General features: G+C 57.3%; 2 protein-coding genes across 5 annotated transcripts; one reads left to right on the forward strand and one right to left on the reverse strand.

Annotated features, from left to right (window-relative positions):
* Positions 1–209: 209 nt before the first annotated feature.
* LOC118260508 (ATP-dependent RNA helicase DDX25-like) lies at positions 210–8,776 on the reverse strand. Its single transcript, XM_035570833.2, is given in 12 exon segments — positions 210–253; positions 256–285; positions 2,435–2,623; positions 2,929–3,091; positions 3,651–3,888; positions 5,872–6,049; positions 6,537–6,651; positions 7,611–7,713; positions 7,845–7,937; positions 8,039–8,174; positions 8,546–8,593; positions 8,711–8,776. Coding segments are annotated over 9 exon segments (1,107 nt in total). The 5' UTR covers positions 7,907–7,937; positions 8,039–8,174; positions 8,546–8,593; positions 8,711–8,776; the 3' UTR covers positions 210–224.
* An 8,209-nt stretch (positions 8,777–16,985) lies between these two features.
* LOC118260509 (ATP-dependent RNA helicase DDX25-like) lies at positions 16,986–25,731 on the forward strand. 4 transcript variants are annotated; one of them, XM_050716763.1, is made up of 11 exons: positions 16,986–17,045; positions 17,163–17,210; positions 17,581–17,716; positions 17,818–17,910; positions 18,042–18,144; positions 19,055–19,187; positions 19,675–19,852; positions 21,832–22,069; positions 22,629–22,791; positions 23,097–23,285; positions 25,416–25,731. In XM_050716763.1, the coding sequence occupies exons 4-11, from the start codon at positions 17,849–17,851 to the stop codon at positions 25,475–25,477; spliced, it is 1,128 nt and encodes a 375-aa protein (XP_050572720.1). In that variant the 5' UTR covers positions 16,986–17,045; positions 17,163–17,210; positions 17,581–17,716; positions 17,818–17,848; the 3' UTR covers positions 25,478–25,731. The 4 variants fall into 4 exon arrangements, with proteins under 4 accessions (XP_050572720.1, XP_035426730.1, XP_035426728.1 ...); XM_035570837.2 differs by having other exon boundaries at positions 17,027–17,045; positions 19,073–19,187; XM_035570835.2 differs by lacking the exon at positions 16,986–17,045 and having other exon boundaries at positions 17,172–17,335.
* The last annotated feature ends 386 nt before the right edge of the window (positions 25,732–26,117 follow it).

Here is a 26,117-nt window from a genome sequence, read left to right on the forward strand (position 1 = left end):
CAGAAAAACAATCACAAGAATTCCAAAATTTTGAGGGCTGAGGGTCGTGTGTGTCTTCCCCCCCACTCTCCCCCCGCTCCCCTCTCATCTTCCCATCTGTAAAACATCACAACAAAACCAAGCATCTTCGGGAACTTTGAAGAAAACTGGGAAATTTTCCCATCCATTTCCCATCCACGTTAAACCAAAACTCGGATTCACTGGAGCAAATCCTGACATTTTGCTCAGTTGTCCAGCTGCTCCAGCTCATCCTGTCATCTGGGTCAAGCCTCTTGATCTCGGTCTCTGAAGAAAGAAAATAAATCTCAGTGCCTGCCAAGTACAGCCAGGCACCAGCAGCCTGCCCAGGAGTTGGCAAAGGCAAAGCACTGCTGCTCGGGGGCTGCTAGCAGCGGCAAAACCCTGGGAGCATGCCCAGGACTCTCGGCTCTGCCTTCACAGATGACGTAAAACAAGCTGGTGAGCTGTTCAGCACGTGTCCAGAGGTGGGAGGTTAGAAACCTGCCCAGCTGTTTGCATCAACCCAGCACAGACACACGTGGACCCCAGAGCAACAGCGACTACACTACCACGCTACCACAGGCCTGCTCCTGCCTGCGCCTTTCGCAGCAGGACACGCTGGATTAGAGCCGACAACACGTTTCCAGCCATCTCAGGACCAACTGGCCACCTCTGGGATACTGCTTCCTGGCTAAGGGCACGTGCTCACCTCGCTCTGGGCTGAAAAGCTACCCAAAAGTGCTCAGCATGGCATTTCCACTCTGTGGAGTTCAAGCGATAATCAAACTTTGAGAGAGCACAACAGACACAAACCTGACCGACAAATGACAAGGGACGTAGTGATGGGAACCCCAACTGGTCAGTCACACTGACTGATAGAGCTCAGAATGTTTTATTCCAGAGAGGTTATCCGACCAAGGACCTCGGCAACCGGGAAACATGTGGAAAAGGGGGAAACCAGAAACAAAAACACGCGGAGACACAGACCTGACAAAACAAATGGGACAACGACAAGAAACTAACCTCACCACTCACACTAATTGGTGGGCTATCGAGACACTACGGGTGCCACTTCCCAGAAGAACAACCTGCACTTTACAACTCGTAACGCTGTGAGCCAGGGGGACCTGGACTGGAAGGGCTGTGTGGAACTGGGAGGGCTGTACAAACTCATGAAGAGGGGCGTGCAGCAGGAAAGGGAGATGGGAGGAGCAAAGAGGGGGTAAGCAGGAAAGGGTATAGAAGCGGCCAGTTGCATGTGAAATGGGGCTAGTCGGTGTGCTTATTTGGTTTAGCCCCGAGACTGATCGCCACGGTCTGTCTTGTAGTCTTACACCTGCTTAAAAATCTTTTCCCCACTTCCGTCTCTCTGTGCTCTCACACTCAACCCCCGGTGTGTGCGTGTGTGTGTGCGTGTGCACGTGCATGCATACAGCAAGGACGAAGTTCCAGCTACTGGCGAGACTGTGTGTCAATGAAAAAGTGGTGCCAACTCCTGCAGTCAGACAGGGACAAGGCTGCCCCCGGCCTCTGCTGCCACCTTCTGGAGCCAGTGCAGGGGTCTCACTGCAGATACTGGAGCAAGTGCGGTTCTTCAACTCCCAGCCACTGGGCCGGGGATGGTGTGGCATCCAAAAAAACTCTGCTGCGGGGGGGGGCAACCGGCGTGACTGTGAGTGTGTGTGCGTGTACATGAACTCCAAGTGACAGCTGCTGGGGGGGCAGAGGTGAGCATCTGTACCTTCTACAGCCTGGGCGGGCATGGGGTGTGTGTGTGTGTATTCAGCTGCAAACTTCAGCCTGGGCCAGCTAGTGACTGTGGGGTGCCTCAGGTCCAGGCCAGGGTACCAGGTGCGTGGGTGGGGTCCGTGCGAGTATCAGGCTGGACCAGCCAGCGAGCAGGGGAGCTGTCAGAGGGCAGGGGTCTGGTCAGGGACACTAGGGGAACAGAGGGCTGCGATGGTGCTTGCGGACCCACAAACACGTGTGTGCGTTTGGACCCTGGAAGTGCATGTGTGTGCTTGCACTAGTGACCATCCCTCTCTGCCAGCCGACGAGGAGAAGGGGATTTGTGTGTGCTTCTGTGTCTGTGTGTCTGTGCCTGCATCTTTGTGTGTGTGTCTGTGCGTGCCTGTCTCAGGGACACGTGTTCAGTGACACTGCTGATTGAGCGTGCAGAGGGTAAAGTGGCAGATGCATCCCTCAGCCTGGGCAGAGACCCCAGGTGCCCGGGCACCAGGCTGGGCTCCAGCAGCCCGCAAGGACCGTACTGGCCTGTGCTGTGCTTCAGCAGCCAGGCATGGGGGTCCTGGGCCAGAGCGGCTGCAAGAGGTGGCCACACTCCTGACATCCCTTAACGCTTCCCAGTGCACTTCTCATCCACGTGTCCCTTAGCTCTTTGCAGCACCACAGAGCTGGGCACAAGGATACTCACGGAAATGCTCCTCTATACTGTGCACGAGGTACGTGGTCTGCCTTTCCACCATGTTGAAGGCAATGCCCTTCTTCCCAAAGCGGCCCGTTCGCCCAATGCGGTGCAGGTAGGTCTCAAAATCCAGCTGTTTCTGCTGATTAACAGGGAGGCTGAAGTTCACCACTATGGTGACTTGTGCCACATCAATCCCTGAAAGACAGAGAGGTTTCTCGCAACCAGGCTCCTACAGCTCTGAAAGCAATCACCTGCCCCCGGATCGGGGCCAGTCCATTGCCTGAGCACTTGCAGTATAAAGCAGTCAGCCCTGGCTCTGCAGCGCACACTACAATGACGTGGCAAGGCAACCAAAGACCTACAGGCCACGGAGCACGGTTCGTGTCACCAGAAGCGAAGCAGCGTCGTGTGGCCCCTGCAGGTTGATGGGCCATGGGGCAAAGCAAGGGCATTCCCACACTGCAGACGCTGCGAGGGCGTTGCTTTTCAGGATACGGTACCTCTAGCACAGACGTTCGTGGTGATGAGGACCTTCTCCTTCCCATCGCGGAATCTCTGAATCACATTGGCCCTCTGCACTATGGTCAACTCTGCCGTCAGCATGGCGACCTTGTGCCCATCCTTGCTCATCTCCACCGACAGCCAGTCCGCACTCCTGCGAGTCTAGATGTGTGGGAGAGGCAGGAGGAGCTTTTGCAGCAGCTCTGCTGCTGCTCCTCTCAGTCGTTGCCAATCCTTCACTGGTATGCTTCCCCTACATCCCCTGCTCCTTTCAGTTGAGCCCCTGCTGCTTTTTAACAGGCAGAGCCTCAAAAGAAGACCAAAGTGACGCAGACGAGCAAGAAGCCCTTGTCAGGACACAAAGCGCAAAGGGCAAGGAAACACGGTATGTTTTCTACGCAACGCTCCCTGTGGAAGCCAGGCAAACGGGATCCCAACCGTCACGAGAGATGCTGTTAAAACACCTCTTTTAAAGGCTGCACTTGCTGCAAGTCATAGTGCGCGTGCCTTCACGCTCAGCTCCAGCCAATCTAACGGCAGGCTGTGCCAGAAGGGCCGTCCTTTAAATGCTGTCCACGTGCTTCCCATCCCTCCCTTCCATCTGCTCCCTCCTTTTGAGGGTCTCGGCACAAGTACTGAGGCCACGCTGTAAGACCGATCGTTTACGTACCACTGACTGCAAGGACACCACCACCCTCCCCCGGCAAACTAGCTGCTTTACCTGGCAGAATATCATAGCCTGGCCAACGGTGATGCTGCTGTAGATGTTGCACAGGGCCTCGTACTTCTCCTCTCTGTTCCTGCACACAAAGTAGTACTGCCTGATATTGCTCAGGGTGAGCTCTTCCTGACGGAGCTTTATTATGATGGGGTTGGAGACAATTTGCATTGCAAAATTCCACACCGTTTCCTTGAAGGTTGCGGAGAAAAGCAGCATTTGGCAGCCCCTAGGTAAAGCCCTAGAGCAGAAGAAGGACTTGTTAGCCCTGAGGCATGCTGCAAGGACCCCTGGATCAACAGGCTTTGGAAACCAAGGGACTCCTCCATCCGGAGAGGGCCATTCCTCAGGAGAGGGCCGTTCCTCATGCAGCACAGCACAGCACAGCACTCCAACATGAGTCAGCTCTATGGAAGAGGCCTGTCAAAATAAGCTATTCTGCATTGCAGTATCATTATTCCAAAAGGCTATCTACAAATGGAGGAAAAAACACCCGGTTAACGCTTGGCCTCCTTCTTTGGACCTGCAGACACCGCCCACACACAGCACTTGCACGTGCCAAGGACAGCTCCCCGTATCCCCTGATTCTCTAGCTACATTTCAAGCCCTGTCATTCACTCTGTGAAGACCTTCATGGCCCGCAGAGTTTTTTAGCCACAATTCAAAGCCATCCATCACCTACGAAAGCGGACGGACAAAGACTTTTGAAAAATCTTACATTTCCATAATGGATAAAGCGAGTCTTTTGTGAATGTGCTTTTATCCAGGCCAGCTTTGGTTGTATTTAAAGGAACAGCAAATAAAACACGGCCGCTGAAGAGCCATCTCCATCTGAGGTTCAGAGACATTAAGCCCTGTTACGGAGATAGAACCTGAAGAGTTCCAGCCTGACGTTTGACTTGCAGTGTCTTGTAACAGGATCTGGGTTACCACCTTCCTGTTTCCTCGGACTGCTGGCAATACTTTGAATGCATCCAATTTGAAAGAACAGCAGCAGAAAGCCTTTGAAACTCGTAAACCCACTCCCTACGTCATGCCAAAGAGAGCCCAAGGAAGAACCTTTAGCACGCCTTTAGCAGAGCTCAGCTGGATGGGACACTCCTCTAAGGAGAACTTTTTCCACCTGCATTTCGGCTAGAAGGGATAAACCCAGACCATCTAAAAACAGTTTTCCTTTAAAAAGGAGTAGCCAGCTGCTAGCCACAAGGTGCTTTTCTCCAGCACCGCAAACATCCAGCTGAGCTGAGCACACAGAGGAGCTGGGAAGGGCTGGGTGTGACACTCATCTCTCTCACCGCCTCTGTCACCAGGAAACTGCAGCTCCCGTCAGCCTGGGCAGTGGGACGCTGAGGGTCAACCACTGACCCTGCCTGGCAGAGCAGCCTGGTGCCCAGAAGTCCTCATTAACCTGCACCACGCCCTGAAGAAAGGCTATTTCAAGCTATTTTGTTTGTGTCGCCTTCAACACAACGCACCGTATCACAGAATATCCTGAGTTCAAAACGACCCACAAGGATCATCGAGTCCAACTCCTAGCTCCACGCAGGTCCACCCAAACACCAGACCACCTTCCTGAGAGCGTTGTATACTACTTCCTTAGTATAGCTTCTAGTCCTGCACCCAAGTCATTTATGAAAACATTAAAGAGCACTGGGAAACATGAAAGAGAACTGGAATCCCAAACCCAGTGATGTATCAGCTCAAAGGAAGTTAAAGTGAGCTGAAAATCTTCCTATTCATCTAACGGCTACACTTTTAAAGAAAGCCACATCCCAGGACTAAGCAGACCACAGCCTGCCGATGTGCAAGAAGGAGCTCATTCTCACATCAGCAAAAGCCTTCTGCATCAAAGGGATGCTCTTTCCCTGTTTATTCGGCTGGTTTGGTGGCTCATTTGCTCAAAGCTGAGCGAACAGGAAAAAGCGGGTAAGGAGGATTTACTTGTCTACGTTCTGATCAGGAGCAAAGCACGGACTGGCCAAGGACATCCAAGGGATGTCGTAGTCAGAGACAATTTCTTTGGCTCCCTGGTTTTGCAGCTTCTTGCATACAAAGTGGTTTTCTTTCTTTCTCTCTCTCTCTCTCTCTCTCTCTCTCTGTCTCTGTCTTTTCCTGTCTCTCTTGCTCTCTTTCTTTCTCTACCCAGCGTATCTAAGGGCATCTAGAAACACTGCATTTGACTATGTCTACCTGTGTCAGGACACAAGCCAACACTGGTATTCACCTCTGAATGCGAATGCTTTGGTACGAGAAGCCCTGATGGTCGATCATTACGTCAGCTTCATCCAGCACAAACAGGCTGATTCCCTTCATATTCACCACTCTCCGTTTGAAACACCAGTCCAGCATTGTCCCAGGAGTCCCGATGACAATCTGCTCCTCCAGCATGGCGCCTGGCAGAACTGCAGGAGGAGAAATCGTATCAGACCACCTCCGTACAAGGAGCAGCACGTTCCTCGGCCACACACACCTGGCTGGGAACGAGCAGGGTACTTTCCAGTGAGATAGGGACTCAAAATCTGCTATGTTCTGGCTGCTTGAGCATGGTTCCCACCCTGTTGCTTCAGCTTCTGACTGCCTAGCGATGCCTTTGAGGGGGTCATTGCAAAGCGGAGCTCAGGAGCTTAAAATTGCAGGTAGCCATCAAGCAGGGCTGACGCTTCCCTGCGGCCTTGTGGGGTGGAAACCAGCAAAAGGGGTGCCCCACCTCTGAAAGGAGACAGCGGTCACGACAATGACTCCTTAGAAGGCACGGGAATTCACACACTGTTTCATGTGCCTTCAGAGCTCCGCACAGCTCCTGGGAGTTCACAGCTCTCACAGCATCCCGCTAGTTCCTTACAGGACTGTTACACCGCCCGCAACTCTGCTCAGCAGGGCTGGACTCACCTCTGTTTCCCTGGACAGCATATGTAACCCTGATGTCGGCACAAAACTGCCCCATCTTCTCGATCACATGTCCAATCTGCAGGGCCAGCTCGTAGGTTGGAGCCAAGCAGAGGCACTTAGAGAGATACGAGAGCTGTCAGACAAGAGCCACATCTTTTAAAAGCAGACAGCGCCCCTGGCATGGCATGCCCCATGCAAATGAGAAGGCATTTCAAAGGAACGGAGAGCTCAGCATGCTAAAATCTCACCGCTAAACTCTTTCAAATCTGCAGAGGGATCAGCAACGGCAGTCACATTTGCAGGTTTGGAAGATGGGAATACAGCTGAAGGCAGGTAGGCAGAAACTCAAGGTAGGCAGAAACTCAAGGTAGGCAGAAAGTCAAGGTAACTACTAGGAGAGGTCCTTTCTTTACTGTGAGGGGGACAGAGCACTAGAACAGGCTGCCCAGAGAGGGGGTGGAGTCTCCTTCTTTGGAGACTTCAAAACCCGCCTGGATGCCATCCTGCGCAGTGTGCTCTAGGTGATCCTGCTCAGCAGGAGGGTTTGGACTAGATGATCTTCAGGGGGCCCATTCTGGGATCCCGTGATTTTTGCTAGGGAAATTTGTTTCCTGAGGCACAGTGCCGCTTGTTTCTGTGTCCAGCTTTCAGCTGAGAGTTTAAATTACACAGAATGCTTGAGATTCAAGACTTTTAAGTGCAGTAACCAGCTTGCGTAGGTGATTCTGAACCCAGAGAGGGGACTTGCCTTCACAGGACCTTTTACGACACCAGAAACTAGCGCAAGTCACAGGAAACAGCTGGAGTCTCTGCACGTGCTCGTCAAAGTTGGCTGAATGCTCCTCAAAATATAAATTCAGGCTATCTACGGCCTGGCAGATTCATCCACTCCTGAGCTTTCTCTCCGACCTGCCTGCTGCTGGGACGCTACCTGGGTGTTTACCATCCCACTACAGCGGCCACAGCCGATAGAAAACCGTAGAGATGGGGACAAAACCAGAGCTCTGTCCACAGACAGCAGCTTGAGGGTGCAGGCAAACCCCTGCCGTATGGGCTTTCCCCTTCCTACATTACCTGCGGGTACCTCTCAGCACCATTAACTCTGCTCAGCATCGCCAACACAAAAGCTGCCGTCTTCCCTGTCCCTGACTGGCTCTGTGCAATCAGATTTTGGGGCCTGCAAGGCAAAGGCTGCTTAGTTGAGCACAAAGGTTTGGCACCCCTGCACCGGCACCCCGACGCCACGATGCCTCAAGGGAGCCAAGACGGTGGTACCGCTTTGCTCACCCGTGCGGCCTTGGTACTCACGGATGTGCCAGCATCATCGGCAGAGCCGTCTCCTGGATTTTGGACGGCCTGTTGAAGCCCATGGCGTAAACCCCCTGCAAGAGCTCCTTCTTCCTGTCCAAAGGCATCAAAAGGGACCATTGCACAAAGAACGGGTAACGGCGCCCAGAGGCAACTCCAAAGCCTGCCTGCGGCGGGGGCTGCCGCCTACTCACAGGCGCAGCTCTTCAAAGGTTTTCACGGAGAAGAGAGGCGAGCTGGGGTCCTGCTGCAGGATCTCCACGTGATGGCTGGACTCCACGAGGGACGTGTGGATCAGCTTGTTCAGCAAGGAGCTTTCTGCCAAGTCCACTGGAAAAGGGGTGCGCTCGTGAAAAAACCAGGCGGTTAGGAAAAGCCTCCCCTCGGGTCCCCCTTCCCACAAACACGGGCTTCTCCAGCCATCCGCCCCCCTACCGACCCCGGGCACCCCTGACACCGGCAGCTCTTCGCCTAACTCCTGCATAATCGCCGCAACCTACCTCAGTCCCGAGGAACCCGGCTGGAGTTCACGGCAGCCTGGCCCCCTGCCCTGGCCCGTGCCTCCGTTTCCCTCACCTGCTGCCGAGGCTCCGGGAGGCGCTGGTCACCCAGCCTGGCCCTGGGGGTGCTGGCCCTGCGGCCTGCGCACAGGCCCCGGGGGACAAGGACCAGCACTGCCTCGCAGGGCCGGCGGGACCCACCTCTCTCTTCCTCCTCGCTCTCCTCGTCCTCGCTCGTGCAGACGGGCTCTGCCACAGGAGAAGAAACACGGGTGCTCACCTCCACCCCACAGCTCCGCTCGGGCTGGCCCCGGGCCCCGGGGCCCCAGGGCCCGGCCCCGAGCGGCGGCCAGGGCCGTCCCTCACCCCGCTGCCCACACGGACACAGCTCCCGGCGCGGGCCCGCAAACCGCTGCCGGCGGCCAGGCGAGCCGCACAGCCCGCGGCGCCGAGGGCGGAGGTGGCCCCGGCCAGGGGACCGCGGGAGGGGGGGGCTGCCCGGGGACGGGCTGCCCGGGGACGGGCTGCCCGACAGGAGGCTGCCCGGGCCCCGCGCCCGCTCCCGCCGCCGGCGGCCGCCGGCCCCCGCCGAGGCCATCGCGCCCCCGCCGCCGCAGCTCGCGAACCTTCCCGAGGCGCCGCCGAGGGCCGGCTCCGCCCGGGCGCCGAGCCGCCGCCGGCGGGGGCCGCTCCCCCCCGGCGGCCGGCAGGGCGCAAGGCGGCCGTCGGCAGGCCCCGGCCGCGGAGGGCGCGGAGGCGCTCGGGGAACAGCGGCACCGGCACCGACGCGCAGGCGGGGCCGGGCCGGGCCCGGGGACCCCCGCGTGGGGGCCGGAGGGGCAGGGCCTCCGCACGCGGCCGCCTCGGAGCGCGGCCGCCTGAGCTGGTGGACGGGGCGGGGAGCAGAGGGGAGCCCTCCTAGCCCACGGGGAAACGCCTAGCGACCTGCTAAACCACTCAGACGCACGCGAGGGCGTGGGGCCGCCTGGGACCCACCCGAGGGTCCGGAGGGAGCTGGCGGAGGTGCTCGCCGAGCCGCTTTCCGTCACTGATCTGCAGTCCTGGCTATCCGGGAGCAGCCCAGTCACAGAGTCGTAAAATCGTGGGATATCCCGACTTGGAAGGGAGCCACGAGGATCATCGAGGCCAGCTCCTGGCACCACGCGGGCCTACCCCGGAATTCAGACCGGATGACTAAGAGCACAGTCCAAACGCTTCTTAAACTCCGGCTTGGTGCCACGAGCACGTCCCTGGGGAGCCCGTGCCAGTGCGCGACAACCCTCTCAGTGAAGAACCTCTTCCGGATAGCCAGTCGACTGGTGGCTAGCAGTTGTGACACCCATCTCCTGAAGGGCCGGAAGGAGGATCCGGGCAACTACAGGCGTGTCGGTCTGACCTTGGCGTTGGGGAAGCTCATGGAGCAGATTGTCCCGAGTGCCGTCACGCGGCATTTAGAGGGCAACCAGGCGATCAGGTCCACGGCTCTATGAAAGGCAGGTCCTGCTTGACGAAGCTGATCTCCTTCTACGGCAAGGTGTCACGCTCAGTGGACGAGGGAAAGGCCGTGGATGTGGTCTTCCTAGACTTCAGCAAGGCTTTTGACGCCGTTTCCCCCAGCATTGTCCTGCAGACGTTCGTTGCTCAAGGCCCGGACGAGTGTCCGCTTCATTGGGTTAAAAGCTGGCTGGGTGGCCAGGCCCAAAGTCACTGATGAATGGAGTCAAATCCGGCTGGATGCCGGCCGCTAGTGGTGTCCCCCGGGGCTCTGTACTGGGGCCACTTCTCTTCAATATCTTTCTCAATGATCTGCACGAGCGGATCGAGCGCACCCTCAGTAGGTTGCAGACAACACCCAGTTAGGCGCGAGTGTTGATCTGCGCGAGGGTAGGAGGGCTCTGCAGTCTGTGCCTCTGAGAAAGCAGATTTAAGAAAGGAAAGACAAAACCGCTGCACGTCAGCAGCTGTGACACAGAGGAGTGAGAAACAGCCCTGTAGACACCAAGGTCAGTGAAGAAGGAGGGCAGGAGGTTCTCCAGGCGCCGGGGCAGAAGTTCCCCTGCAGCCTGTGGAGAGGCCCGTGCGGGAGCAGGCTGTCCCCCTGCAGCCCATGGTGTACCTGAGCGGAGCAGATCTCCCTGCTGCAGCCTGGGAGGGAGCCCACAATGGATCTGACCTGAAGGAGGCTGTGGCCTGTGGAGAACCCCTGCCGGAGCGGACTCCAGGCCAGACCTGCAGCCCGTGGAGAGGAGCCTCTGCAGGAGCAGGGGATCTGGGGGGAGCTGCCACCCATGGCGTCCCGTGCTGGAGCAGTTTGCTCCTGATGGATGGATCCCATGGTACGGACCCATACTTGGAGCAGAGAGGCCTCATCCCCACCAGGTCTCTGAGAAGATCAGAGGAAGAAGCAGGGAACCGGAGCCCACCCCCAGCCCCCAATATACGCCCAGCAGGACTCGGCTCTCTTGGGGTCCATACGGCACCCAGAGCCCCTTGCCCAGCGTGTAGCTACCCTGGGATGCCCATAGACCTCCAGAACCCTGCCCAGTCCTATGGGGATCCTGGGGGTCTGTATGGCATCAGAACCCCTGCCTGCACTGCATGCTAACCCTCTGGGTCCATCCAGCCCCGCTGAGCATAAGGCACAGGGGCGGTTCTGTCCAGCCACAAAGTTCAACAAGGCCAAGTGCAAGGTCCTGCATCTGGGCTGGGGCAGTCCCAAGGACAAACACAGGCCGGGTGAAGACCGGATTGAGAACAGCCCTGAGGAGAAGGACCTGGGGGTGTTGGTTGATGAGAAGCTTGGCATGAGCCAGCAACGTGCACCTGCAGCCCCAAAAGCCAACCGTACCCTGGGCTGCATCAAAAGCAGCGTAGCCAGCAGGGCGAGGGAGTGATTCTCCCCCTCTGCTCTGCTCTGCTCTGCTCTGCTCTGGTGAGACCCCAGCTGGAGCCCTGCGTTCAGCTCTGGGGCCCCCAGCACCAGAAGGACATGGACCTATTAGAACGAGTCTAGAGGAGGGCCACAAAGATGATCAAAGGGCTGGAGCACCTCTCCTATGAAGACAGGCTGAGGCGGCTGGGGTTGTCCAGCGTGGAGAAGAGAAGGCTCTGGACAGAGAGAAGAGAAGGCTCTTTCCCCTGGACAGGGAAGAGAGGTTTGATTCTCTGAGGTTTGATCTCTGAGAGGTTTGATCTGTGAGGGGATTCAAACAGAGGGAACCCCAAGGGACTACTGGGCTGGGGGTGTTGAAGTTACGGGACTGTGTGGGACACAAGTCAGGGGATAAGGAATTCAAATAGAGCGAATGTGGAGACTTCAAGTGACGTGATTGGTGTGGGCTGAAGGAAGAGGCTTGAGGTGGACCAAAACGAGGGGACTGGGAGGACTGCTGGGGGGGTATTTGGAAGCGGTGGTGAAAGGAAGGGGACACCACAGCAATGGACAGGATTAGCTGACAGGCAAAGGACTGACGGGAAAGAATGAAAGAAAGGCATTGGGAGAGATGACAGGTACGGCACTGGGGAGCCTAGACAGGACATGGAGAAGATCCAGGGAAAGGGACACCTTGGTGGGGACCAAAGGCGTCGGGGGGGTGGGCTTGGGAGGAGTCCCCAGAGGTCTCTGGAGAGGGATCTCCAGACTCTTCTGGTGTCCCACACACCTGACCAGGAGCGGAGGGGTCACCTGGACGCTTCATGGAGGTTTCACCGAAGTCTAGGTGTCAGGGAGGGCGCAATGCCCCCCGGTCAGTGGGGTCTCCTCCCCAAGACCCGCCCGCAGCCTTGAACCCGTCCCCATAGCACTGGGGCTCACCAGAGCATCTGCTGGGAGGCACAGCATGGCGAGGAGCAGGGCCATGCTGAGCATGGCGATCTTCATCTTCCTCCGTGGTCTACGCAGTCCTGGGGCTCAGCCATCCCGTCCCGCTGCAACCTCCCTCTGAGCTCTGGAAGGACCATGCTGCCTGAATGGGCTCCACGGGCCCTGGGCAAACACAGCTTATCAGAGATGCTTTGGAGTCAAACCTCTCTTCCCTGTCCAGGGGAACTTTGCTCCCGCAGTTAGCTCTGAGCAGCTGCCCGGGGACAAGCGCCTGCCTCATCGCGTCCCCTCTGAATGGCCTCATCCTGCTCAGGGACAGGGCTAGCCCATGCTGGGGACGGGGGCGTTGCAGGGACACTGCCTGGGAACAGGGCCTTTGGTGAGACTTGGCTGAGCCCCATCTGGGAATGGAGGGGGAGCTGGAGCCTTGCTGGGGATGGGGCACTGGCACCTGCCACGTGGGGGTCAGCTCTGCAGGGAAGGAGCCAGGTGTCCAGGAGGGCATGGTGCCCCCAGACAGTGGCAAGGCCAGGACCAGGGCAGGGCTTGAACCCTTCTGCCGTCTTCTCTGCGGAGGCCATGGCTGGAGACCGGGACCAGTTTGGGGCCTGCAGTAACAGGGAGACGGGCTGGGCTGGAGCTGTGCTCTTCGACCACCCCCAGCAGCTCCCGCAAGCAGAGTCCTCATCCCCTGGTGCCCAACATTCACCAGTGCTCCTCACGGCCAGTGCCTCCCAGTACCCTGATCACCCTCTGGACCTCAAGTTCCCAGTCACCCGGCTGTCCCCATTGCCCATGCCCCCCAGCTGTCCTCCTACCTTCCCAGTGTCCCCTAATGCCAGTGTCCCCAGTGCCTGAAGAAGAGGAGTCAGTCTCAGCGTGCCGTTCACTCAAGGGACTGCAGAGGGGTCAGAAACAACTCTGCTTAGAGTCCCTTGATTTGAGGCTGCATCATCTATGGGAGAGTCCTGGGGAGAAAGCCTGGCCTGCAAGGTGAGGGGCACTGGGAGACGGGGAGATCTGGCTTTAGGGGCTGTTGGAGGATGGTTTCCTGCTGGGGGACTCACTGCAGGGTGTCTGACCGCCCCCTTGCCACCCCCTGATGCCTGGATCTGTCCCCGTGGAGCTGCCCCGTGCAGGAAGCTGGCCTGGTGCGACAGAAGGTGGCCGGGTGAGTGGCGGAGGTGTGGGTCAGTCTCTGCCAGCGGTGGGCTCATTGCCAGGGCTGGTGCCTGCCAAGCCCGGCTTTGCCCCTGGGCTCTCGGGGCGGGGTCAATGGGAAGTCCTGCGAGAGATAAATCTTGCCCCTCACTTTCCCCAGCCTCATCCAGGACTGCATAGACCACGGAGGAAGATGAAGATCGCCATGCTCAGCATGGCCCTGCTCCTCGCCATGCTGTGCCTCCCAGCAGATGCTCTGGTGAGCCCCAGTGCTATGGGGACGGGTTCAAGGCTGCGGGCGGGTCTTGGGGAGGAGACCCCACTGACCGGGGGGCATTGCACCCTCCCTGACACCTAGACTTCGGTGAAACCTCCATGAAGCGTCCAGGTGACCCCTCCGCTCCTGGTCAGGTGTGTGGGACACCAGAAGAGTCTGGAGATCCCTCTCCAGAGACCTCTGGGGACTCCTCCCAAGCCCACCCCCCCGACGCCTTTGGTCCCCACCAAGGTGTCCCTTTCCCTGGATCTTCTCCATGTCCTGTCTAGGCTCCCCAGTGCCGTACCTGTCATCTCTCCCAATGCCTTTCTTTCATTCTTTCCCGTCAGTCCTTTGCCTGTCAGCTAATCCTGTCCATTGCTGTGGTGTCCCCTTCCTTTCACCACCGCTTCCAAATACCCCCCCAGCAGTCCTCCCAGTCCCCTCGTTTTGGTCCACCTCAAGCCTCTTCCTTCAGCCCACACCAATCACGTCACTTGAAGTCTCCACATTCGCTCTATTTGAATTCCTTATCCCCTGACTTGTGTCCCACACAGTCCCGTAACTTCAACACCCCCAGCCCAGTAGTCCCTTGGGGTTCCCTCTGTTTGAATCCCCTCACAGATCAAACCTCTCAGAGATCAAACCTCAGAGAATCAAACCTCTCTTCCCTGTCCAGGGGAAAGAGCCTTCTCTTCTCTCTGTCCAGAGCCTTCTCTTCTCCACGCTGGACAACCCCAGCCGCCTCAGCCTGTCTTCATAGGAGAGGTGCTCCAGCCCTTTGATCATCTTTGTGGCCCTCCTCTAGACTCGTTCTAATAGGTCCATGTCCTTCTGGTGCTGGGGGCCCCAGAGCTGAACGCAGGGCTCCAGCTGGGGTCTCACCAGAGCAGAGCAGAGCAGAGCAGAGCAGAGCAGAGCAGAGGGGGAGAATCACTCCCTCGCCCTGCTGGCTACGCTGCTTTTGATGCAGCCCAGGGTACGGTTGGCTTTTGGGGCTGCAGGTGCACGTTGCTGGCTCATGCCAAGCTTCTCATCAACCAACACCCCCAGGTCCTTCTCCTCAGGGCTGTTCTCAATCCGGTCTTCACCCGGCCTGTGTTTGTCCTTGGGACTGCCCCAGCCCAGATGCAGGACCTTGCACTTGGCCTTGTTGAACTTTGTGGCTGGACAGAACCGCCCCTGTGCCTTATGCTCAGCGGGGCTGGATGGACCCAGAGGGTTAGCATGCAGTGCAGGCAGGGGTTCTGATGCCATACAGACCCCCAGGATCCCCATAGGACTGGGCAGGGTTCTGGAGGTCTATGGGCATCCCAGGGTAGCTACACGCTGGGCAAGGGGCTCTGGGTGCCGTATGGACCCCAAGAGAGCCGAGTCCTGCTGGGCGTATATTGGGGGCTGGGGGTGGGCTCCGGTTCCCTGCTTCTTCCTCTGATCTTCTCAGAGACCTGGTGGGGATGAGGCCTCTCTGCTCCAAGTATGGGTCCGTACCATGGGATCCATCCATCAGGAGCAAACTGCTCCAGCACGGGACGCCATGGGTGGCAGCTCCCCCCAGATCCCCTGCTCCTGCAGAGGCTCCTCTCCACGGGCTGCAGGTCTGGCCTGGAGTCCGCTCCGGCAGGGGTTCTCCACAGGCCACAGCCTCCTTCAGGTCAGATCCATTGTGGGCTCCCTCCCAGGCTGCAGCAGGGAGATCTGCTCCGCTCAGGTACACCATGGGCTGCAGGGGGACAGCCTGCTCCCGCACGGGCCTCTCCACAGGCTGCAGGGGAACTTCTGCCCCGGCGCCTGGAGAACCTCCTGCCCTCCTTCTTCACTGACCTTGGTGTCTACAGGGCTGTTTCTCACTCCTCTGTGTCACAGCTGCTGACGTGCAGCGGTTTTGTCTTTCCTTTCTTAAATCTGCTTTCTCAGAGGCACAGACTGCAGAGCCCTCCTACCCTCGCGCAGATCAACACTCGCGCCTAACTGGGTGTTGTCTGCAACCTACTGAGGGTGCGCTCGATCCGCTCGTGCAGATCATTGAGAAAGATATTGAAGAGAAGTGGCCCCAGTACAGAGCCCCGGGGGACACCACTAGCGGCCGGCATCCAGCCGGATTTGACTCCATTCATCAGTGACTTTGGGCCTGGCCACCCAGCCAGCTTTTAACCCAATGAAGCGGACACTCGTCCGGGCCTTGAGCAACGAACGTCTGCAGGACAATGCTGGGGGAAACGGCGTCAAAAGCCTTGCTGAAGTCTAGGAAGACCACATCCACGGCCTTTCCCTCGTCCACTGAGCGTGACACCTTGCCGTAGAAGGAGATCAGCTTCGTCAAGCAGGACCTGCCTTTCATAGAGCCGTGGACCTGATCGCCTGGTTGCCCTCTAAATGCCGCGTGACGGCACTCGGGACAATCTGCTCCATGAGCTTCCCCAACGCCAAGGTCAGACCGACACGCCTGTAGTTGCCCGGATCCTCCTTCCGGCCCTTCAGGAGATGGGTGTCACAACTGCTAGCCACCAGTCGACTGGCTATCCGGAAGAGGTTCTTCACTGAGAGGGTTGTCGCGCACTGGCACGGGCTCCCCAGGGACGTGCTCGTGGCACCAAGCCGGAGTTTAAGAAGCGTTTGGACTGTGCTCTTAGTCATCCGGTCTGAATTCCGGGGTAGGCCCGCGTGGTGCCAGGAGCTGGCCTCGATGATCCTCGTGGCTCCCTTCCAAGTCGGGATATCCCACGATTTTACGACTCTGTGACTGGGCTGCTCCCGGATAGCCAGGACTGCAGATCAGTGACGGAAAGCGGCTCGGCGAGCACCTCCGCCAGCTCCCTCCGGACCCTCGGGTGGGTCCCAGGCGGCCCCACGCCCTCGCGTGCGTCTGAGTGGTTTAGCAGGTCGCTAGGCGTTTCCCCGTGGGCTAGGAGGGCTCCCCTCTGCTCCCCGCCCCGTCCACCAGCTCAGGCGGCCGCGCTCCGAGGCGGCCGCGTGCGGAGGCCCTGCCCCTCCGGCCCCCACGCGGGGGTCCCCGGGCCCGGCCCGGCCCCGCCTGCGCGTCGGTGCCGGTGCCGCTGTTCCCCGAGCGCCTCCGCGCCCTCCGCGGCCGGGGCCTGCCGACGGCCGCCTTGCGCCCTGCCGGCCGCCGGGGGGGAGCGGCCCCCGCCGGCGGCGGCTCGGCGCCCGGGCGGAGCCGGCCCTCGGCGGCGCCTCGGGAAGGTTCGCGAGCTGCGGCGGCGGGGGCGCGATGGCCTCGGCGGGGGCCGGCGGCCGCCGGCGGCGGGAGCGGGCGCGGGGCCCGGGCAGCCTCCTGTCGGGCAGCCCGTCCCCGGGCAGCCCGTCCCCGGGCAGCCCCCCCCTCCCGCGGTCCCCTGGCCGGGGCCACCTCCGCCCTCGGCGCCGCGGGCTGTGCGGCTCGCCTGGCCGCCGGCAGCGGTTTGCGGGCCCGCGCCGGGAGCTGTGTCCGTGTGGGCAGCGGGGTGAGGGACGGCCCTGGCCGCCGCTCGGGGCCGGGCCCTGGGGCCCCGGGGCCCGGGGCCAGCCCGAGCGGAGCTGTGGGGTGGAGGTGAGCACCCGTGTTTCTTCTCCTGTGGCAGAGCCCGTCTGCACGAGCGAGGACGAGGAGAGCGAGGAGGAAGAGAGAGGTGGGTCCCGCCGGCCCTGCGAGGCAGTGCTGGTCCTTGTCCCCCGGGGCCTGTGCGCAGGCCGCAGGGCCAGCACCCCCAGGGCCAGGCTGGGTGACCAGCGCCTCCCGGAGCCTCGGCAGCAGGTGAGGGAAACGGAGGCACGGGCCAGGGCAGGGGGCCAGGCTGCCGTGAACTCCAGCCGGGTTCCTCGGGACTGAGGTAGGTTGCGGCGATTATGCAGGAGTTAGGCGAAGAGCTGCCGGTGTCAGGGGTGCCCGGGGTCGGTAGGGGGGCGGATGGCTGGAGAAGCCCGTGTTTGTGGGAAGGGGGACCCGAGGGGAGGCTTTCCTAACCGCCTGGTTTTTTCACGAGCGCGCCCCTTTTCCAGTGGACTTGGCAGAAAGCTCCTTGCTGAACAAGCTGATCCACACGTCCCTCGTGGAGTCCAGCCATCACGTGGAGATCCTGCAGCAGGACCCCAGCTCGCCTCTCTTCTCCGTGAAAACCTTTGAAGAGCTGCGCCTGTGAGTAGGCGGCAGCCCCCGCCGCAGGCAGGCTTTGGAGTTGCCTCTGGGCGCCGTTACCCGTTCTTTGTGCAATGGTCCCTTTTGATGCCTTTGGACAGGAAGAAGGAGCTCTTGCAGGGGGTTTACGCCATGGGCTTCAACAGGCCGTCCAAAATCCAGGAGACGGCTCTGCCGATGATGCTGGCACATCCGTGAGTACCAAGGCCGCACGGGTGAGCAAAGCGGTACCACCGTCTTGGCTCCCTTGAGGCATCGTGGCGTCGGGGTGCCGGTGCAGGGGTGCCAAACCTTTGTGCTCAACTAAGCAGCCTTTGCCTTGCAGGCCCCAAAATCTGATTGCACAGAGCCAGTCAGGGACAGGGAAGACGGCAGCTTTTGTGTTGGCGATGCTGAGCAGAGTTAATGGTGCTGAGAGGTACCCGCAGGTAATGTAGGAAGGGGAAAGCCCATACGGCAGGGGTTTGCCTGCACCCTCAAGCTGCTGTCTGTGGACAGAGCTCTGGTTTTGTCCCCATCTCTACGGTTTTCTATCGGCTGTGGCCGCTGTAGTGGGATGGTAAACACCCAGGTAGCGTCCCAGCAGCAGGCAGGTCGGAGAGAAAGCTCAGGAGTGGATGAATCTGCCAGGCCGTAGATAGCCTGAATTTATATTTTGAGGAGCATTCAGCCAACTTTGACGAGCACGTGCAGAGACTCCAGCTGTTTCCTGTGACTTGCGCTAGTTTCTGGTGTCGTAAAAGGTCCTGTGAAGGCAAGTCCCCTCTCTGGGTTCAGAATCACCTACGCAAGCTGGTTACTGCACTTAAAAGTCTTGAATCTCAAGCATTCTGTGTAATTTAAACTCTCAGCTGAAAGCTGGACACAGAAACAAGCGGCACTGTGCCTCAGGAAACAAATTTCCCTAGCAAAAATCACGGGATCCCAGAATGGGCCCCCTGAAGATCATCTAGTCCAAACCCTCCTGCTGAGCAGGATCACCTAGAGCACACTGCGCAGGATGGCATCCAGGCGGGTTTTGAAGTCTCCAAAGAAGGAGACTCCACCCCCTCTCTGGGCAGCCTGTTCTAGTGCTCTGTCCCCCTCACAGTAAAGAAAGGACCTCTCCTAGTAGTTACCTTGACTCCTTTCTGCCTACCTGCCTTCAGCTGTATTCCCATCTTCCAAACCTGCAAATGTGACTGCCGTTGCTGATCCCTCTGCAGATTTGAAAGAGTTTAGCGGTGAGATTTTAGCATGCTGAGCTCTCCGTTCCTTTGAAATGCCTTCTCATTTGCATGGGGCATGCCATGCCAGGGGCGCTGTCTGCTTTTAAAAGATGTGGCTCTTGTCTGACAGCTCTCGTATCTCTCTAAGTGCCTCTGCTTGGCTCCAACCTACGAGCTGGCCCTGCAGATTGGACATGTGATCGAGAAGATGGGGCAGTTTTGTGCCGACATCAGGGTTACATATGCTGTCCAGGGAAACAGAGGTGAGTCCAGCCCTGCTGAGCAGAGTTGCGGGCGGTGTAACAGTCCTGTAAGGAACTAGCGGGATGCTGTGAGAGCTGTGAACTCCCAGGAGCTGTGCGGAGCTCTGAAGGCACATGAAACAGTGTGTGAATTCCCGTGCCTTCTAAGGAGTCATTGTCGTGACCGCTGTCTCCTTTCAGAGGTGGGGCACCCCTTTTGCTGGTTTCCACCCCACAAGGCCGCAGGGAAGCGTCAGCCCTGCTTGATGGCTACCTGCAATTTTAAGCTCCTGAGCTCCGCTTTGCAATGACCCCCTCAAAGGCATCGCTAGGCAGTCAGAAGCTGAAGCAACAGGGTGGGAACCATGCTCAAGCAGCCAGAACATAGCAGATTTTGAGTCCCTATCTCACTGGAAAGTACCCTGCTCGTTCCCAGCCAGGTGTGTGTGGCCGAGGAACGTGCTGCTCCTTGTACGGAGGTGGTCTGATACGATTTCTCCTCCTGCAGTTCTGCCAGGCGCCATGCTGGAGGAGCAGATTGTCATCGGGACTCCTGGGACAATGCTGGACTGGTGTTTCAAACGGAGAGTGGTGAATATGAAGGGAATCAGCCTGTTTGTGCTGGATGAAGCTGACGTAATGATCGACCATCAGGGCTTCTCGTACCAAAGCATTCGCATTCAGAGGTGAATACCAGTGTTGGCTTGTGTCCTGACACAGGTAGACATAGTCAAATGCAGTGTTTCTAGATGCCCTTAGATACGCTGGGTAGAGAAAGAAAGAGAGCAAGAGAGACAGGAAAAGACAGAGACAGAGAGAGAGAGAGAGAGAGAGAGAGAGAGAAAGAAAACCACTTTGTATGCAAGAAGCTGCAAAACCAGGGAGCCAAAGAAATTGTCTCTGACTACGACATCCCTTGGATGTCCTTGGCCAGTCCGTGCTTTGCTCCTGATCAGAACGTAGACAAGTAAATCCTCCTTACCCGCTTTTTCCTGTTCGCTCAGCTTTGAGCAAATGAGCCACCAAACCAGCCGAATAAACAGGGAAAGAGCATCCCTTTGATGCAGAAGGCTTTTGCTGATGTGAGAATGAGCTCCTTCTTGCACATCGGCAGGCTGTGGTCTGCTTAGTCCTGGGATGTGGCTTTCTTTAAAAGTGTAGCCGTTAGATGAATAGGAAGATTTTCAGCTCACTTTAACTTCCTTTGAGCTGATACATCACTGGGTTTGGGATTCCAGTTCTCTTTCATGTTTCCCAGTGCTCTTTAATGTTTTCATAAATGACTTGGGTGCAGGACTAGAAGCTATACTAAGGAAGTAGTACACAACGCTCTCAGGAAGGTGGTCTGGTGTTTGGGTGGACCTGCGTGGAGCTAGGAGTTGGACTCGATGATCCTTGTGGGTCGTTTTGAACTCAGGATATTCTGTGATACGGTGCGTTGTGTTGAAGGCGACACAAACAAAATAGCTTGAAATAGCCTTTCTTCAGGGCGTGGTGCAGGTTAATGAGGACTTCTGGGCACCAGGCTGCTCTGCCAGGCAGGGTCAGTGGTTGACCCTCAGCGTCCCACTGCCCAGGCTGACGGGAGCTGCAGTTTCCTGGTGACAGAGGCGGTGAGAGAGATGAGTGTCACACCCAGCCCTTCCCAGCTCCTCTGTGTGCTCAGCTCAGCTGGATGTTTGCGGTGCTGGAGAAAAGCACCTTGTGGCTAGCAGCTGGCTACTCCTTTTTAAAGGAAAACTGTTTTTAGATGGTCTGGGTTTATCCCTTCTAGCCGAAATGCAGGTGGAAAAAGTTCTTAGAGGAGTGTCCCATCCAGCTGAGCTCTGCTAAAGGCGTGCTAAAGGTTCTTCCTTGGGCTCTCTTTGGCATGACGTAGGGAGTGGGTTTACGAGTTTCAAAGGCTTTCTGCTGCTGTTCTTTCAAATTGGATGCATTCAAAGTATTGCCAGCAGTCCGAGGAAACAGGAAGGTGGTAACCCAGATCCTGTTACAAGACACTGCAAGTCAAACGTCAGGCTGGAACTCTTCAGGTTCTATCTCCGTAACAGGGCTTAATGTCTCTGAACCTCAGATGGAGATGGCTCTTCAGCGGCCGTGTTTTATTTGCTGTTCCTTTAAATACAACCAAAGCTGGCCTGGATAAAAGCACATTCACAAAAGACTCGCTTTATCCATTATGGAAATGTAAGATTTTTCAAAAGTCTTTGTCCGTCCGCTTTCGTAGGTGATGGATGGCTTTGAATTGTGGCTAAAAATCTCTGCGGGCCATGAAGGTCTTTACAGAGTGAATGACAGGGCTTGAAATGTAGCTAGAGAATCAGGGGATACGGGGAGCTGTCCTTGGCACGTGCAAGTGCTGTGTGTGGGCGGTGTCTGCAGGTCCAAAGAAGGAGGCCAAGCGTTAACCGGGTGTTTTTTCCTCCATTTGTAGATAGCCTTTTGGAATAATGATACTGCAAATGCAGAATAGCTTATTTTGACAGGCCTCTTCCATAGAGCTGACTCATGTTGGAGTGCTGTGCTGTGCTGTGCTGCATGAGGAACGGCCCTCTCCTGAGGAATGGCCCTCTCCGGATGGAGGAGTCCCTTGGTTTCCAAAGCCTGTTGATCCAGGGGTCCTTGCAGCATGCCTCAGGGCTAACAAGTCCTTCTTCTGCTCTAGGGCTTTACCTAGGGGCTGCCAAATGCTGCTTTTCTCCGCAACCTTCAAGGAAACGGTGTGGAATTTTGCAATGCAAATTGTCTCCAACCCCATCATAATAAAGCTCCGTCAGGAAGAGCTCACCCTGAGCAATATCAGGCAGTACTACTTTGTGTGCAGGAACAGAGAGGAGAAGTACGAGGCCCTGTGCAACATCTACAGCAGCATCACCGTTGGCCAGGCTATGATATTCTGCCAGGTAAAGCAGCTAGTTTGCCGGGGGAGGGTGGTGGTGTCCTTGCAGTCAGTGGTACGTAAACGATCGGTCTTACAGCGTGGCCTCAGTACTTGTGCCGAGACCCTCAAAAGGAGGGAGCAGATGGAAGGGAGGGATGGGAAGCACGTGGACAGCATTTAAAGGACGGCCCTTCTGGCACAGCCTGCCGTTAGATTGGCTGGAGCTGAGCGTGAAGGCACGCGCACTATGACTTGCAGCAAGTGCAGCCTTTAAAAGAGGTGTTTTAACAGCATCTCTCGTGACGGTTGGGATCCCGTTTGCCTGGCTTCCACAGGGAGCGTTGCGTAGAAAACATACCGTGTTTCCTTGCCCTTTGCGCTTTGTGTCCTGACAAGGGCTTCTTGCTCGTCTGCGTCACTTTGGTCTTCTTTTGAGGCTCTGCCTGTTAAAAAGCAGCAGGGGCTCAACTGAAAGGAGCAGGGGATTTAGGGGAAGCATACCAGTGAAGGATTGGCAACGACTGAGAGGAGCAGCAGCAGAGCTGCTGCAAAAGCTCCTCCTGCCTCTCCCACACATCTAGACTCGCAGGAGTGCGGACTGGCTGTCGGTGGAGATGAGCAAGGATGGGCACAAGGTCGCCATGCTGACGGCAGAGTTGACCATAGTGCAGAGGGCCAATGTGATTCAGAGATTCCGCGATGGGAAGGAGAAGGTCCTCATCACCACGAACGTCTGTGCTAGAGGTACCGTATCCTGAAAAGCAACGCCCTCGCAGCGTCTGCAGTGTGGGAATGCCCTTGCTTTGCCCCATGGCCCATCAACCTGCAGGGGCCACACGACGCTGCTTCGCTTCTGGTGACACGAACCGTGCTCCGTGGCCTGTAGGTCTTTGGTTGCCTTGCCACGTCATTGTAGTGTGCGCTGCAGAGCCAGGGCTGACTGCTTTATACTGCAAGTGCTCAGGCAATGGACTGGCCCCGATCCGGGGGCAGGTGATTGCTTTCAGAGCTGTAGGAGCCTGGTTGCGAGAAACCTCTCTGTCTTTCAGGGATTGATGTGGCACAAGTCACCATAGTGGTGAACTTCAGCCTCCCTGTTAATCAGCAGAAACAGCTGGATTTTGAGACCTACCTGCACCGCATTGGGCGAACGGGCCGCTTTGGGAAGAAGGGCATTGCCTTCAACATGGTGGAAAGGCAGACCACGTACCTCGTGCACAGTATAGAGGAGCATTTCCGTGAGTATCCTTGTGCCCAGCTCTGTGGTGCTGCAAAGAGCTAAGGGACACGTGGATGAGAAGTGCACTGGGAAGCGTTAAGGGATGTCAGGAGTGTGGCCACCTCTTGCAGCCGCTCTGGCCCAGGACCCCCATGCCTGGCTGCTGAAGCACAGCACAGGCCAGTACGGTCCTTGCGGGCTGCTGGAGCCCAGCCTGGTGCCCGGGCACCTGGGGTCTCTGCCCAGGCTGAGGGATGCATCTGCCACTTTACCCTCTGCACGCTCAATCAGCAGTGTCACTGAACACGTGTCCCTGAGACAGGCACGCACAGACACACACAAAGATGCAGGCACAGACACACAGACACAGAAGCACACACAAATCCCCTTATCCTCGTCGGCTGGCAGAGAGGGATGGTCACTAGTGCAAGCACACACATGCACTTCCAGGGTCCAAACGCACACACGTGTTTGTGGGTCCGCAAGCACCATCGCAGCCCCTCTGTTCCCCTAGTGTCCCTGACCAGACCCCTGCCCTCTGACAGCTCCCCTGCTCGCTGGCTGGTCCAGCCTGATACTCGCACGGACCCCACCCACGCACCTGGTACCCTGGCCTGGACCTGAGGCACCCCACAGTCACTAGCTGGCCCAGGCTGAAGTTTGCAGCTGAATACACACACACACACCCCATGCCCGCCCAGGCTGTAGGAGGTACAGATGCTCACCTCTGCCCCCAGCAGCTGTCACTTGGAGTTCATGTACACGCACACACACTCACAGTCACGCCGGTTGCCCCCCCCCGCAGCAGATGTTTTTTTGGATGCACACCATCCCCGGCCCAGTGGCTGGGAGTTGAAGAACCGCACTTGCTCCAGTATCTGCAGTGAGACCCCTGCACTGGCTCCAGAAGGTGGCAGCAGAGGCCGGGGGCAGCCTTGTCCCTGTCTGACTGCAGGAGTTGGCACCACTTTTCATTGACACACAGGTCTCGCCAGTAGCTGGAACTTCGTCCTTGCTGTATGCATGCACGTGCACACGCACACACACACGCACACCGGGGGTTGAGTGTGAGAGCACAGAGAGACGGAAGTGGGAAAAGATTTAAGCAGGTGTAAGACTACAAGACAGACCGTGGCGATCAGTCTCGGGGCTAAACCAAATAAGCACACCGACTAGCCCCATTTCACATGCAACTGGCCGCTTCTATACCCTTTCCTGCTTACCCCCTCTTTGCTCCTCCCATCTCCCTTTCCTGCTGCACGCCCCTTCATGAGTTTGTACAGCCCTCCCAGTTCCCACAGCCCTTCCAGTCCAGGTCCCCCTGGCTCACAGCGTTACGAGTTGTAAAGTGCAGGTTGTTCTTCTGGGAAGTGGCACCCGTAGTGTCTCGATAGCCCACCAATTAGTGTGAGTGGTGAGGTTAGTTTCTTGTCGTTGTCTCATTTGTTTTGTCAGGTCTGTGTCTCCGCGTGTTTTGTTTCTGGTTTCCCCCTTTTCCCATGTTTCCCGGTTGCCGAGGTCCTCGGTCGGATAACCTCTCTGGAATAAACATTCTGAGCTCTATCAGTCAGTGTGACTGACCAGTTGGGGTTCCCATCACTACGTCCCTTGTCATTTGTCGGTCAGGTTTGTGTCTGTTGTGCTCTCTCAAAGTTTGATTATCGCTTGAACTCCACAGAGTGGAAATGCCATGCTGAGCACTTTGGGTAGCTTTTCAGCCCAGAGCGAGGTGAGCACGTGCCCTTAGCCAGGAAGCAGTATCCCAGAGGTGGCCAGTTGGTCCTGAGATGGCTGGAACGTGTGTCGGCTCTAATCCAGCGTGTCCTGCTGCGAAAGGCGCAGGCAGGAGCAGGCCTGTGGTAGCGTGGTAGTGTAGTCGCTGTTGCTCTGGGGTCCACGTGTGTCTGTGCTGGGTTTGATGCAAACAGCTGGGCAGGTTTCTAACCTCCCACCTCTGGACACGTGCTGAACAGCTCACAGCTTGTTTTACGTCATCTGTGGAAGGCAGAGCCGAGAGTCCTGGGCATTGCTCCCAGGGTTTGCCGCTGCTAGCAGCCCCCGAGCAGCAGTGCTTTGCCTTTGCCAACTCCTGGGCAGGCTGGTGCCTGGCTGTACTTGGCAGGCACTGAGATTTATTTTCTTTCTTCAGAGACCGAGATCAAGAGGCTTGACCCAGATGACATGGATGAGCTGGAGCAGCTGGACAACTGAGCAAAATGTCAGGATTTGCTCCAGTGAATCCGAGTTTTGGTTTAACGTGGATGGGAAATGGATGGGAAAATTTCCCAGTTTTCTTCAAAGTTCCCGAAGATGCTTGGTTTTGTTGTGATGTTTTACAAGATGGGAAGATGAGAGGGGAGCGGGGGGAGAGTGGGGGGGAAGACACACACGACCCTCAGCCCTCAAAATTTTGGAATTCTTGTGATTGTTTTTCTGGAAATAAAACTTGCTTGGTTTGCCTCTGAGGTTTTTATAGCCATAACTCTGCACGTCATGAAGAATCACCTGAAAACAGGACATGCAGGGGCTTAACAACATGGACCTGTTGGAGCAAGTCCAGAGGAGGGCCACGAGGATGATCATAGGGCTGGAGCATCTCTCTGATAAAGACAGACTGAGAGAGCTGGGGCTGTTGAGCCTGGAAAAGAGAAGGCTCTGGGGAGACCCTACAGCAGCCTTCTAGTACCTAATGGGGGGGGCCACAAGGAAGCTGGAAAGGGAGTCTATCAGGGAGTGTAGTGATAGGAAAAGGAGCAATGGATTTCAACTAAAAGGGTAGGTTTAGATTAGCTCTTAGGAAGAAGTTCTTACACTGAGGGTGACGAGGCCCTGGAGCGGGTTGTCCCGAGAA

The sequence above is a fragment of the Cygnus atratus genome, unplaced genomic scaffold (genome assembly GCF_013377495.2).
Source record: "Cygnus atratus isolate AKBS03 ecotype Queensland, Australia unplaced genomic scaffold, CAtr_DNAZoo_HiC_assembly HiC_scaffold_34, whole genome shotgun sequence".
Taxonomy (NCBI): Eukaryota; Metazoa; Chordata; class Aves; order Anseriformes; family Anatidae; genus Cygnus; species Cygnus atratus.